The following is a 12,986-nucleotide window of genomic DNA, read 5'->3' on the forward strand; positions in this document are numbered from 1 at the left end:
GTGGTTTAGTCGGTAAAAATCTGGCATTCGGAGTCTCTCTGGCGCTCGGCTCGTTTAAAGATTCTCCTGACGCTAAACAAAAAAAGGAGTAGATCTTAACACGTTAACCGCCATGTCAGTACCTGGGGACTGACGGTGAAGTTTCCGTTCACGCCACGTCGGTCCCTAGAGACTAACCAGTGTCAGTCCGCTAGTGTCGGTTCGCCAATGTCAGTCCGCCAGCGTCGGTCCGCCAGTGTCAGTCCGCCAGTGAGCTTCATTTTCACATTTCATTCACTCTCTTCATTTCTTTCTTTCCACTTCGTTTCGATTCACCGGTGCTTATCGTGTCAGTGACTAACATCCAACGAAAATGCAGACCGAGTAGCGTAAATGGAAAGTGTCACAAAATAGGCTGGGCGGTTAACGTGTTAAGAAAATTAAATTATGGAACATGTGTTTTTTTGGTACAACAGTGTCCAATTGGCCGTTCAAATATAATAAAATATAAAAATATCCAAATGAAAATCACAGAAAAGGAAAAATTTATATAAATGGAAAAATTTATTTTTGTGCTCGAGAACATACCTATTTCACCCATTGTCCAATAACAAAATTTGATGGCATATGCATATGGGATTAACATAAAAAAACTTATCCAAAGGCATCGCATTAGTTTGTAAACATACTTATTTTTCTTTTGGTACTCAAATACAATTCTAAACATTGGATTATATTAACAATTTTCAATAGCTCGAAAGTGTCTTAAACGGACAACTGATCACATGTAGTTTAATTGGTACGTATCGTTATTACGGGAATATAATATTTGGCCTAATGTGTCCTAAAATAAAATGTCATTTCCTATCCCTGTTACATGATATCCATGTAACCCTTCTCACTAGCGTGCCGCATCACGGCCGTAATGCGGCGATTCACACGATCCCCTCCGATCGTTAGGGCGCACCGGCGGAATCCTTCGCTGTGTATGTCATGCTCGAAGAATCCACTCATTTCTTCGCATTCCGCTTCGTTGCTCATCATCATCGGGAGGAAGTTCAGTGCCACCATGGCACCGTACAAAGCAAAACGGGCAAAATGTTTGAGAAAATTTTCCTCGCTGTACGGCTCCAGGCGGGAATCGTTCACCGGGCAATGCAGTATTTGACAAAGCGTATCAAGAAGCGTCCGATGGTAGCGATGCAGTAGTTCATCCCAAAACTTCTCACGCAATTCCGGTGTCATGTTCATGTACATGAAGAACGACAAGTCGAGGGCAGGCGAGCCGTAACGGTTCTCCTGAAAATCAATCATAAGCACCTCGACCGGTTTGTCCTGTTCGTACCGAAACAGGACGTTGTTGCGATTGTAGTCACCGTGTAGAATCACGGAAAACACTGGATCTCGTTCGAGGAACTTTTGCATTAATGCCGACTGATTTGGACCGTATTTTGATCTCAAAATGTCCACATTTCGGCGAAACAGATCACTGTCCAGCTCCTGGGGGCAACTGTCCACGTATAAAAAGAGGCGTTCTGCTGCAAACCGAAACACGACGTCGTAGCTTTCGAAAAATATTTTTCCATCCTGGATAAAATTGAGAGGGATGATTTTTTCCACCAACTGCTCCAACTCGGAAGCATTTTGTAGGCGCATAGCGTACGAACACGCGTGGTACTTGGCGATGATGTCAGCCATCAGCGTAAGGTGGGCCTCGTCCAAATCAAGCCTCGGACCGGTTCGGAAGCCTCGGGGAGAGACGTTTTCCATCACTAGAAACGTCTCGAAGATTGGACTATACTCGGGGAAATGCCCCACGGCACTTAGGTAAGCCCGGGGACACCAATCCGTTGCCTTGTGGTGGGTCTTCATTTCTGCTAGAAAGCGATCGAAGCTGGGCAGCACATTCGCATAGATATTGATTTCATTCGGAAACAACACATGGCCCAGATTCTGCTTTCTAAACAAGTCCTCTCCTTTCATCACCTTAACCAGCAGCGGTATCGTTGATTGTTCGCTGTTTATCAAGTAAAGATAATGCAAAATGTGTTTAGCGGGGCAGTGATAAGGTATATATTTGCACGGTGATTTCTCCTTACCCGTTCGCTTTGTTGCGCACCACAATAATTAGCTCGTGTATGGCGGACATAAACCCATCCAGCTGTTTTGGAGTTTTTAAATCACTGCTCACAACTTCTAGTCCCGTAAAGCAGTCGTTGCTGCTCAATACTTTGCGAACCACCTCCGTTTTAATGTAGTTGATTTTCGCTTCCATCGTAATGAGTCGGATGTGAAGTAAAACTTTGATTGGGAAAAAAGGCTGTGGCTGGAGAGGAACACTCTGTCGGAATCACTTGAAAGGAGTAGTAGTAGTATATATTGCTTAGAGAGGTTTTGAGCCTCACTTGAAAGGAATGGTCCCGGTTGTTTCAGCAACAAGTTTAAATACACGCACTTATCGCCATCAGGTTGTTGATAAAAACACGTAACTAGTGTTGGCAGAATGGGGATTCGGAAGATTCGGAGATTCGATCCCTAGACGGATTCCAAAGATTCGAATCCCATTTGACGGGTTCTAAAGATTCGAATCCCATCTGACAGATGCTAAAGATTCGGATCCCATTTGACCAAGGTTACCACGGTTAATGAATACCCCGGCGGGGCAAAATCGTTAAAAGTGCACCGCTTAGAACAATTACAAGTTGTACTGTTAGGGCTTCTGATGAGAAGACCTATACGAAGGATTCGCGAAGAGCTCTACAAAAGGCCTTTTCCTTTATTTTATTTTATTTTCAAGGTTTATACAACTCATAAAGATAAACACAGGTGTTTATTTTTACCACGATGATTTTATTACAAGTTTTTGCCTGTACATACTTTTAGTGTTTTTGGGTTTCATTTTTTATCTGCAACCATATCATGATGCTTCGACGAGTTTAACTTCGTACGAGATCAGTCTTCGGGTATGCGATGGGAGGAAATATCTCACCCATCCCGCTCTTCCTGCTTAGATCCGGGGCTAGTTCGTTTGTTGTTATTTCTAATTAGCACTGCGGAAAAGAATGAATAAACATATGATTTAAAGAAGGTTGGGTTAACAAACAAATTGTTTGAAATGATGAATACGTACTTATAGTTTCCACAAGCTGAAGATGATATTTTGTACAGAGACGATGAAACATCTTCGTCGATGCTCGACGTATTGCGTTCCAATTGTACACTTCCCAATAAACCAATACTTTCCTTAACACGCATCGTACATATTTGGTGTAAGAACTTTGTACTGAAGAAGTTTCCAACTATATTTTACTTTGTTTATCACAACACCAACAGCTAGACAAGAATGCAAACTCCGTGCAGCTTCTTTGAGCTTCAGCAGACACACACACACCCGGTTTTGTGCACATATCCACACACGGGAAGCATAGGCCGTTCGTTTTGACAACTGGCTAAATAGTACAATTTGGCTGCCGGGGTAATAAATGGTTCTTTTCTTGGAAGAAACTCAGGTAAATCAGTTAGTCTGCATATTCCCAAAAAGGACTAGATTGTTCGTGTTGTTTGAATACAATTAGAAGAATAATGTCAACTGTACTGATATTCTTATGTAAATCATTCATTGAATTAAACACATCATATGAAAAATCGGCATTAGATGAGCATGTATGATATGACTGATTGGGATTCGGATTCGAAGATCCGGATCTCAGAATGGATTTGAATCGAAAGATTCGAATCCCGGAAGGGATTCAGTTTTCCCATCACTACATGAAGCATTTGTTTACGTTTCGTTGAATGACATTCTTTCGTTAAGTTAACTTCGGTTATAAGCATGGTTTGAAGAATACACATGCACCGGATGTCTGTTCTCTGCCAAAGCGTGCAAAACGATCAGAATTTGATTTTTTGGAACTGAAAATTAAGAAAGACCGTTACTATTACATTACATTTGGTGCCCTTTCGTTGTATGACGCGCAGTACCACTCCGTCATGACTAGCGAAAACACTCAGAACGCGTTGATGTTCTTCCTTGTCGAGATATTGAAAAGTGAGAAAAGTGCGGGCAAATCATCATCAGTAAGAACTCTCTGCTTTTGGTTCTTACACACTTACTTACTGTCTGGCGCGAGTTAACTTGGCCTCGGTTAACCACCCCGAGTCGGTCGATCCATGCACCGCTATCCCGCCTCTGATGCTATGTGACTCCCGGTAACAACCGATGATGTCCAACCGCCACCGATAACTGTGCCACTACGTTTCATTCTAACACTTGGTTATAACAAAGCTAGTTGGCCTGCTAGTTGGCCAAACTTGCACCTTCACAGTTAACAAAAAAAGGTTTGACAGTTAGTTCTTCTCGAAACACTAGTGCCTACCAAAAAAACAGCTTTGGTAGGAAATGAGGTGTACATGTTAAAAAAGCCTACTAAAAATACGTTTGGCAGGGTTTTTTTTTGTAGACATGTACACCTTTGGTAGAAAAGTGCAGCACGGTTCTCCTTAGGACATTTGCAATTGTTCTTTCATAGTTAAGTGTATTGAAAAATAGTGATGATCTCTACTATCAGCTGTATGTATATAGACGTAAATGTGTATCTTATGCATTAATTATGGTAAAAATTATAAAACAAGTGCAGCAAAAAGTCGCAGATAAATTGTAAATGCTAATAGATAATTGTAAAAAGCCACATTTTTTTAGGGAAGCGGTAAAACTATCAGAAAAGTAGTAACGGTTCATGTATCACCACGTAACTCGTCGAAAAAAGTCACCGTGCTTTTAAAAAATCACACTAATAAAGCACAACATAAAATGACCAGAAAAAATGTTCGGGTGAAATTGGATGGTGTGCAGTCGTTTGTTATCTCTTTGATTAGCTGAGATCTTTCCAAGCTCATCATCATGGTTCCCCTGATGGAGAATATCCTTCCCATCTAATGAGAGTAGCACGAGAAGGGCCATGAAAGATAAATAAAAATACAAGCTACTCAACAGCACTTAGGCAAGGGCGGAAGTTTTCGTTTGTACTTCCAATGCTGTTCAAAGTTGGAGCACAAGGCAGAAGATCGGGTACGGCTCTACTATCAGTGGCCAGATCATAACCGCAGCAAAGAGCAAGGACGAAGTTTTGCTGTGAGAAAAGAAGTGATTAATCTACAAACTACGAACAATGACTTTCCAAACGGCGGAGAAAAGCAGGCATGAGTCTGACTTTTAGTAGCTTGAGCATTAGCCATGAGCAGATGTGATTTTATACATGCATGTGAGTTTGCAGCAACGAAGGAAGGTAAATGCATATTTCAAGTGCTAACAAATTGAAGCTAAATTGTTTTCCATTCACACCGGTACCTTCCCCGTCCGGCTGTCCGCTCGCCGGGCTGATGATCTGGGTCGAGAAACTTTTCTGATCCCGAGCGTCGAACTGACCGAAGCATCACTAACAAGCATCAACTTTTTCAACATAAAAGACAAACATTTGCACACTTTCCGACACCTTGAACGATTCGAAGACAAGGAATAGGTTGATTTTACGATGCACTGTGCCAGGGGTCAGAAAATCGTCCATTATACAGGGATTTTCATATGATATCATAACAGCAGCAGCATTATTTTTAACTGGAGCACATGATATTCCAACTGCATTAGTTGATTTTATATTACAGTATCGTTTATTACTCGGGGTCCAAACTACAGCGCGACGTCCCGTCACCAAACGCGACCTCGCCCGACAGGCGGGTGAACTCCATACTCGGGGTCCACACTACAGCGCGACGCCGCCTGACAGGAGCTGAAATCCATATAAAAAAACCTTGCGCGATGTCGCAATAAAATATAGTCAAATCGCGCTATTTTTTTTTTTTTGCATGGAGTTCAGCGCCTGTCACTCGGGGTCCACACTGCAGCGCGACGTCCCGTTTCAAAAGTAGCCCAGTTTCGGCAGAACAATCGCGCAAGCCAAGCGCGACGGAGGTAGGGGAGTATGTAGAAATATGTATCACATTGGAGCGCAAACTCGGCCCAAAAATGTTGTTGAATTTGGACGTAGCAATGCATGTTACTTGTTTAGCTACATATTTTATGCACCCTGAGTGAGTTTGGCGCTTCTACAATTGAAATTCACTGAGAAAACCACCTAAAACAATCATCGACGATATTTTGCCCCACCGTGGGAGGTATATATTTCTCCATCATCTCCTACGTATTGAGTGCAGTTTGTTTACGTTTCGGCACCCCAAAACACTTTGGTAAAAATATCAATTAAAACTGAGTTTCATAACTGAATTACATTTGTGAAGGCTAGAAATAAGTAGTACAACGAAAAATCCGATGTTTCGTGGAGAATATTGCTCGTTTTGTTCGCGTTTGTGTTTCGGTTTATTTACGTTTTGTCCAGCTGTCGGCTTGTTTTCGTTTCGAATTGACATTTGACAAGAGCTAGCGCGACGTCGCGTTTTTCGCTGTTTCTACACTAGCGCGATTTGTGCGACATTTTTTGTGTAGAGTTCGGCCGCCTGTCAGGCGACGTCGCGTTTCGTGACGGGACGTCGCGCGGTAGTGTGGACCCCGAGATAGAAGCAACCCGGATTCAACCAGATTCAACCGGATTCAACTAGGTTCAACCGGATTCAACCGGATTCAACTAGGTTTAGTGGGATTCAACCGGATTCAAACCTGATTCTGCCGGACTCAAACCGGATTCAACCGGATTCAAGCGTATTTAAACCAGATTCAGACCGGATTGAACTGGATTTAAACCAGATCCGGTTGAATCCGGTTGAATCCATCCGGATTCACCGTTTGAATCCGTTTGAATCCGTTTCAACCAGGGTTGAATCTGGTTTGATCTGGTTGGATTCGGTCGAATCCGGTTCAATCCGGTTTGAATCTTTATTGCGCATTATTATTTCAAATCAGTGTAATAATTGATCTTCTTTCTAGTGGGCCAAAAGTCCCTCACTGACCCTACATATTTACCGTATTGTGGCGGAACCTAAAAACAGATCGCATTGCGCACCGTACGGGTGTACAGGGGTATTAAGCAGCTTTGTTGTTTTCGATATCTTGGTTTTGACGTAAAAAGCAGCTGACAAACGCATCTGTCATTGTGATCAGTTGTGTTGAATTTAACCAGCAACTAAAACTTTCTGTTGATCTCTAGAAAACGGGTACTTGATCTTGTGAAAAATCAGTGCAACCATGGAGAAGGATTATAATACAGATTTGGAGGACTTCGGGAATTTGGATTCGCTGGATGTTCCATTTGATGAATACAAACAGCAACCGGAATTGAGTACAATCGTAATACGTAATGTGAAGTTGGTTAGCGCGGATGGATTACGGAACTTGTGCCGCCGGTATGGAAACGTCGTCAACTCCCGGAAACCGCACGTGGAAGCGAACATTGGATTTGTGGAATTTGCCAATGAGGGGTAACTACTGCTGCACTAACTACTGCTGCACTGCCTAACCCATACGCTGCTAATGTTAAATCCGTTTATCCTTGCAGTGAGGCGCTGTGTGCCATCACAAACATCAACAGTAATGTGAATAGGGGATTTCGTGCTGAAATTGTTCTCCCCAAGCGTAAACCATCGGAAAAGGATGGCAAAGTATCTGTGCAGTTGGATAATGACGAAGACTGGCAGCAGACGAGTGTGTTGAAACGATTTAATTTCAGTTTGATGCCACCGCTAGCGATCAAATTTCCTCCACGTGCTTTACTTGGTACGAAAAATGATTACCTTTCTACCGTCACCGGACCACTGCTGAGAAAGGTTGATCCCGAGTTGTTCTTTAGCGTACAGAAGGTGCTGCCGGTGGAATGCGATAAAAAATCTAAACTGAGCGGTGCGAGCGAACGAAAGGAAAAGGAGAAAAAGCAGAAACCACTCTCCGGTCCTGGACTTTATGATGCCGAGAAGAAGGTGTTTACATTTTCTAACCTCACTGAAGCACAGAAAGCCGCCGTCGGCCCGTGTCTGGACTGCATTGTGTGCGAAGACTTTGCTAATGCTACATGCAGCAAATGCGATAATCCATACTGCTCGAAGCGCTGCCACAAGCAGCACCATGTAAACAACGTGTGCCCTGCGAAAGGACAAAAACCGCCGGTGGTTCCGGTAAAGTGCGATCATTTTCTGAAACGAGATCAGCTTCCAACCAAGGCGAATGTTTGCATAACTGCCGTCCTAACGCAGGCCATTGTCTTCGTCCGATCGATGGACCCTGCTGTCGAGTTTGAATACTTTACAACGTTTGCCGATTGTGAGATGGAGAGTCTGTGCGATAAAACCTCTAATGGCACGGAAGTGCAAGTGGTAGCCGGTGAGATATATAATGCACCGGGTGCCCCGCACGGTACGTACGGGCGAGTGCTGCTGATCGAGCCTGGGCCGGTGGAATCAAAATGTGTATTCATCGAACACGGCACGATTAGTCTCGTGCGCAACGAATCATTGAGGTGCATCGAAGATCCGGAATTAAAGTACCGCAAGGTGTACGTCTACAAGGTTTGTCTGGCCGATATTACGGAGGAGTTCGGCGAGGTGGATAAGGCGATTCAATATTTACACCAACTCAAAGGCAAAAAACTCGAGATGAAGTATAAGATGGAGGCAGGCAACATGGTTGATATTCAGTTGCACACAGCGAATTTTACAAGTGTGAACGAATACATCAACCGTTTGATCATTGTCCCACCAATACTGACGGATAAGGAGCACGAAGTTTTCATCAAGTACGAGGTAAGTAAGTGGCGAGGGAGTGGAATCGCTAAAGTTAAATCTAATCGCGTTTACCTCCTTAGGACATCGCTCATAAGATCCCAACGATGGGCAAAGGTAAGAGCATTATGATTCTGAATCGGATGACCATAAAGTTTGACGGACGCGTTACCTGGATCGACTGGGATGACCTGCCGTACCTGGAGACGCTGCAAGGTAAATTGCAGAGCTATGGTAAGAAAGTGTCAACATTCCAGCGCGATTTTACCCCACGCCTCGGGGAGCTGTGTCTGGTGCGTTGCATGGAACGCTGGTATCGGGCCGTATGCCAGGAGACAGCTGGTGATCGCAAACCGTCACTGTTCCTGTGCGACTACGGTTGCATGGTGATAGTCGATTTAGAAAACATCCGAAAGATACCGAGCCAGTTCACGACGGAAGTTCGTACGTATGACGGTGTCGTGGAAGGTTTGCTCGACGCCCAAACGGGGGGTTTAACGATAGATTCGGACTTTTTGGATAACTACCTGCCCGAAAACGAACCATTGATGGTGGATGTTTCGGAAATGAAGAGGGGCGATTCGATCAATAGCGGTGTTGAAGAAACCTACAACGTATTGAACTTCCACCGATTTTCCGCATTTACTAACTCATTGAAAACCAAACCGGTTGAAGATCATATCAATAATTAAAAATGGTACAAAACATTAATGTGCATCAAAAGTTCAAAGAACGTTAGCGGTAGAAAACTCTTTTCTTCTTATTTTTCCTCATAACATATTTTTTGTAGCTCGCAAACTTACATGCGATCATATAACCTCCTTCTGAATTAGGAATGATCCCTGGATAGGGGCGAGATAGGTTACCAATTTGTAGATGTAGATGTTTTGTTAAACTTTGCTAAAATTGTTCATTACAGAGTCGTCGATCCGTGAATTTATACTTAGAAAACAAAAACAGAGAGAAGAATTTGGGAAATGAATCGAACAAACCGACCAATCCAGCATCTTAAAAGAGTTATGCTAACTGAATTTTTCAAAGACCTGCCGTAAGACGGTCACAACTTCATTTTAAAGATCGTCGGATCGAAAGGTAGTTAAAGGGGATATTTTACTTTGTTTACATTCAAATAAAACTTTTAACAGATAATCATTCGTACAATGGAAAGTGCTTTGTCCTGTACCGTTTGTTTGTTAATAGATCCATCGGACATTATTTGTCTACATGAACATGAGTTTATGATAAAACTAAACAATATGCGCAAGCAGTAAAGAGAGCGAAATATGACGGTCGTTGCACTTGACTGTCTTGACCGAAATTTGTGCGAAAATGCTTGACGGGACCGAAGTCTTCTTGATGACGCCGAAAAATTTATATCTCTCAATGGTTTGCAACGTAACATAGCGTGTTGCTTCAATCCATTGAGTCCAGATGGCGGCAGAAGGACACCATATAACACTAGCGTATTCAATTGAGCAATGCGACGATTTAATAGCAAGTGAGTCGCGAAATTCCTAGTTCAACCGAAAATTAAACCTAGCAGTTGGTTGCCCATACTGAACACATTTTTCATATGGGGCTTAAAAGTGAGACGGTTTTCAAGTAAAACACCTTGATCACAGATCATCTCTACACGATCCGGAATGTCTTTGTCCACGTGGTGGTCAAACGAGACACCTGGATCGAGAAAGCGACAGAACACGATACTTATCAGACACACACTGTCGTATAGATCCTTTTGGTTTTCGTTGAATTTAGCCTTTACTTGTAAATTTGCTGCATATATGTTTTATGTTTTTTCGTGCGAATACTACTTTTGATTATAACACATAATTGCTTCTTAGCAAACTGTAGTTTCTTGCCGAACATGTACACATTAAAACTCCGGTCTTTGATCTAATACTTAACGGTAAAACATTCTTACCGCGCCGATACGATCACGCTCCCCAGCCGGAGTGTCCGATCGTCGGATGCTGCGCATCAACCCCGATGGATAGCAGACACTCTCATCAGCTGATAACAGTGAGTTATCAGTGAGTGGCCCAAAGCTTATCGATCCTGTCAGGTCCTATCACAACGGTTTCCTAACTGGTTCGCTAATATTTTGCTAGCAATCTGCAGGTACCACTTACACCGAGATGCCGAATAGTTGTGCTCAGCGACCATAGCGTGGCCCTGTTTCCTCCGTTGAGATGCTCAAGCCGAGCGAGAACGAGCAATTCTAGTAGGTGATTAGGTAGGAACCGTTAAGCCATTGATCCGCTACCCCGCATGTGTTCCTCATGGTGTCGTTCGCTTCATTAAGTAGGAGATACCTTCTGCCATTTCCACTATTGGCATGTTGGTTTCTGTATTCTCGTAGGAGGATTCTCCATGCTTTCTGTTGAGAATTTTACCAATGCACTGGTTCCTGGAGACGTCTTGCAGCTTTGATGTCTCGCAGATTGTTAAGTTGCCAATTTTCGGACACTCGCTTACTATCATATATAGAGTGCCGGGGTTTCTTAGATATTCTTAGACTTCCTGGTCAGTTTGATGTGTTCAATGTGATTCGAAACTGGATTCTATTCCGTCATTTATGGTATTTAGTTTAAATAGAATTTGAATAGCATTAAGCTCTTCTGCAAGGTTTTGAATATTTCCTGAGAGATTATTTGTGGCTATTGGAGTTGTAGGTTGGTCGCTATTTGAATGTTATTGTTATCTGCTAAATTGTTTAGCGATGGCGAAATGGCTCTTAGATCTTCCGCGTCGGGTGAGCCCGCGACCAACTTTCAGGCACTACCATCTTTTGGACCTAGTGTGTTTTGTCGGTATTAGTTGTTCTAGGCTAATCGTGATTGTTTCTATCTTATACTGGAGTAGATTAGCTATTTTTGAATTTGTATGTACTTCGAAGGGATGGTGTGATCTGGGGAAAATAATGTTTTCTTAAAATCTGTTGTTTATTTTCCTCAATGCCCCTGTGTGCTCTAGTGTGCGTTCTCTCTATTCTTTTTTTCTGTTCACTTTCTTCCACGACATCATTTAAAAAATGTTTGAGTAAATTATATTTTCACTAATTTGGACTGACTGAAATAATTTTTATAGACTTCTTGCAATTGTCCCAAAATTTCTTCCTACGTCGTTAGACCGATAGCCTTACTAGGCACGAAGAATTCCTTCATTAAGGCAATCGGGATTTGTTCGCTGGGTTACGTCCTCTTAATGACGATTCTTCTGTACCCGGGAAACGGATTTGTAACTATCGTTTCGGGTGCACTATTGCTCTTTTTTATGACAATCTGAAGATTAAATGCGTTAAATGGGGCCTCAGTGGAGATGATGTAATTACTGTCATCATCATCTTCTGCCGAATGAATCGGGGTAAGCGAGTGCACTTGCACCTTACTCAGTGCGTCCGCCACGACATTGGCCTTGCCAGGTTTGTAGATTATTTGGTAGTCATGTTCTTCCAAATATGACTTCCAGCGTTTTAATTTTGCGTTGGTGTTTTTGAGAGAGAAAAGGTGATGGGTTGATGGTCTGTTACGACGACAAATTTCTGTCCGTAAATTTTCTAAAAATCTTTAATCTTTATGCCCAATAGATGGCAAGCATCTCCTTTCTGTAGCGGAATAATTTTCCTCGGTTCTACTCAAGGTTCGGGAGGCAAAATGAATTGGTTTGTCGCTGCCGATTGCGCCCTGGCTGAGAACGGCTCCTATGGCATTATTGGAGGCGTTGGTGGTTATCAAAAAGGGTTTACTAAAGTCCGGATATGTCAGAATATCACTGGGCGTAAGGATTGATTTTAGACTCTGGAAAGCGTCAATTGCTTCTTCTTTCAATGTGATCTTCTTGTTGGACTGTCTGTCCTTCTCCCCCCCCGAAGAGTTGAGTCTGGGGCTTGGCAATTTTCGCGAAGTCCCTTACGAACCGACGAAAATAACCTATAAGCCCCAAAAATCTTCTCAGCTCCTTGATAGTTTTTGGTGCCATTTTTCTATAGTCTCAACTTTATCCGGGTTGGCTTTTATCCCATGTTCGGTTATAATGTAACCAAGAAACTCGACCGATTTTTTGAAAAACTCTGATTTATCTGGTTGAACTTTCAGATTTGCGCGTTGTAAGTTCTGTGCGGCTTCTGCTAGCGTTTTCCCAAAGACAATTACGTCGCCCATATAAACCATATCTTACCAATGTGTACGCGCAGCACGTCGTCCATGGCTCTTTGAAAGATGGCAGGTGCGTTCTTAAACCCAAAAGGCATGCGGACGAACTAGTATTTAACGTTTTTAATGGAA

General features: G+C 42.8%; 2 protein-coding genes across 2 annotated transcripts; one reads left to right on the forward strand and one right to left on the reverse strand.

The window, feature by feature from the left end:
• Positions 1-537: 537 nt before the first annotated feature.
• Positions 538-2,406, reverse strand: LOC131272556 (uncharacterized). Its single transcript, XM_058274320.1, has 2 exons — positions 2,079-2,406; positions 538-1,996 (listed from the first exon to the last, which is right to left on the reverse strand). The coding sequence occupies exons 1-2, from the start codon at positions 2,252-2,254 to the stop codon at positions 853-855; spliced, it is 1,320 nt and encodes a 439-aa protein (XP_058130303.1). The 5' UTR covers positions 2,255-2,406; the 3' UTR covers positions 538-852.
• A 4,768-nt stretch (positions 2,407-7,174) lies between these two features.
• On the forward strand, positions 7,175-9,852 carry LOC131260163 (protein vreteno-like). Its single transcript, XM_058261840.1, has 3 exons — positions 7,175-7,407; positions 7,485-8,721; positions 8,784-9,852. Exons 1-3 carry the CDS (start codon positions 7,175-7,177, stop codon positions 9,390-9,392), a joined length of 2,079 nt encoding a protein of 692 aa, XP_058117823.1. The 3' UTR covers positions 9,393-9,852.
• Positions 9,853-12,986: the final 3,134 nt, after the last annotated feature.

Source organism: Anopheles coustani, chromosome 3 (assembly GCF_943734705.1).
Source record: "Anopheles coustani chromosome 3, idAnoCousDA_361_x.2, whole genome shotgun sequence".
NCBI lineage: Eukaryota > Metazoa > Arthropoda > Insecta > Diptera > Culicidae > Anopheles > Anopheles coustani.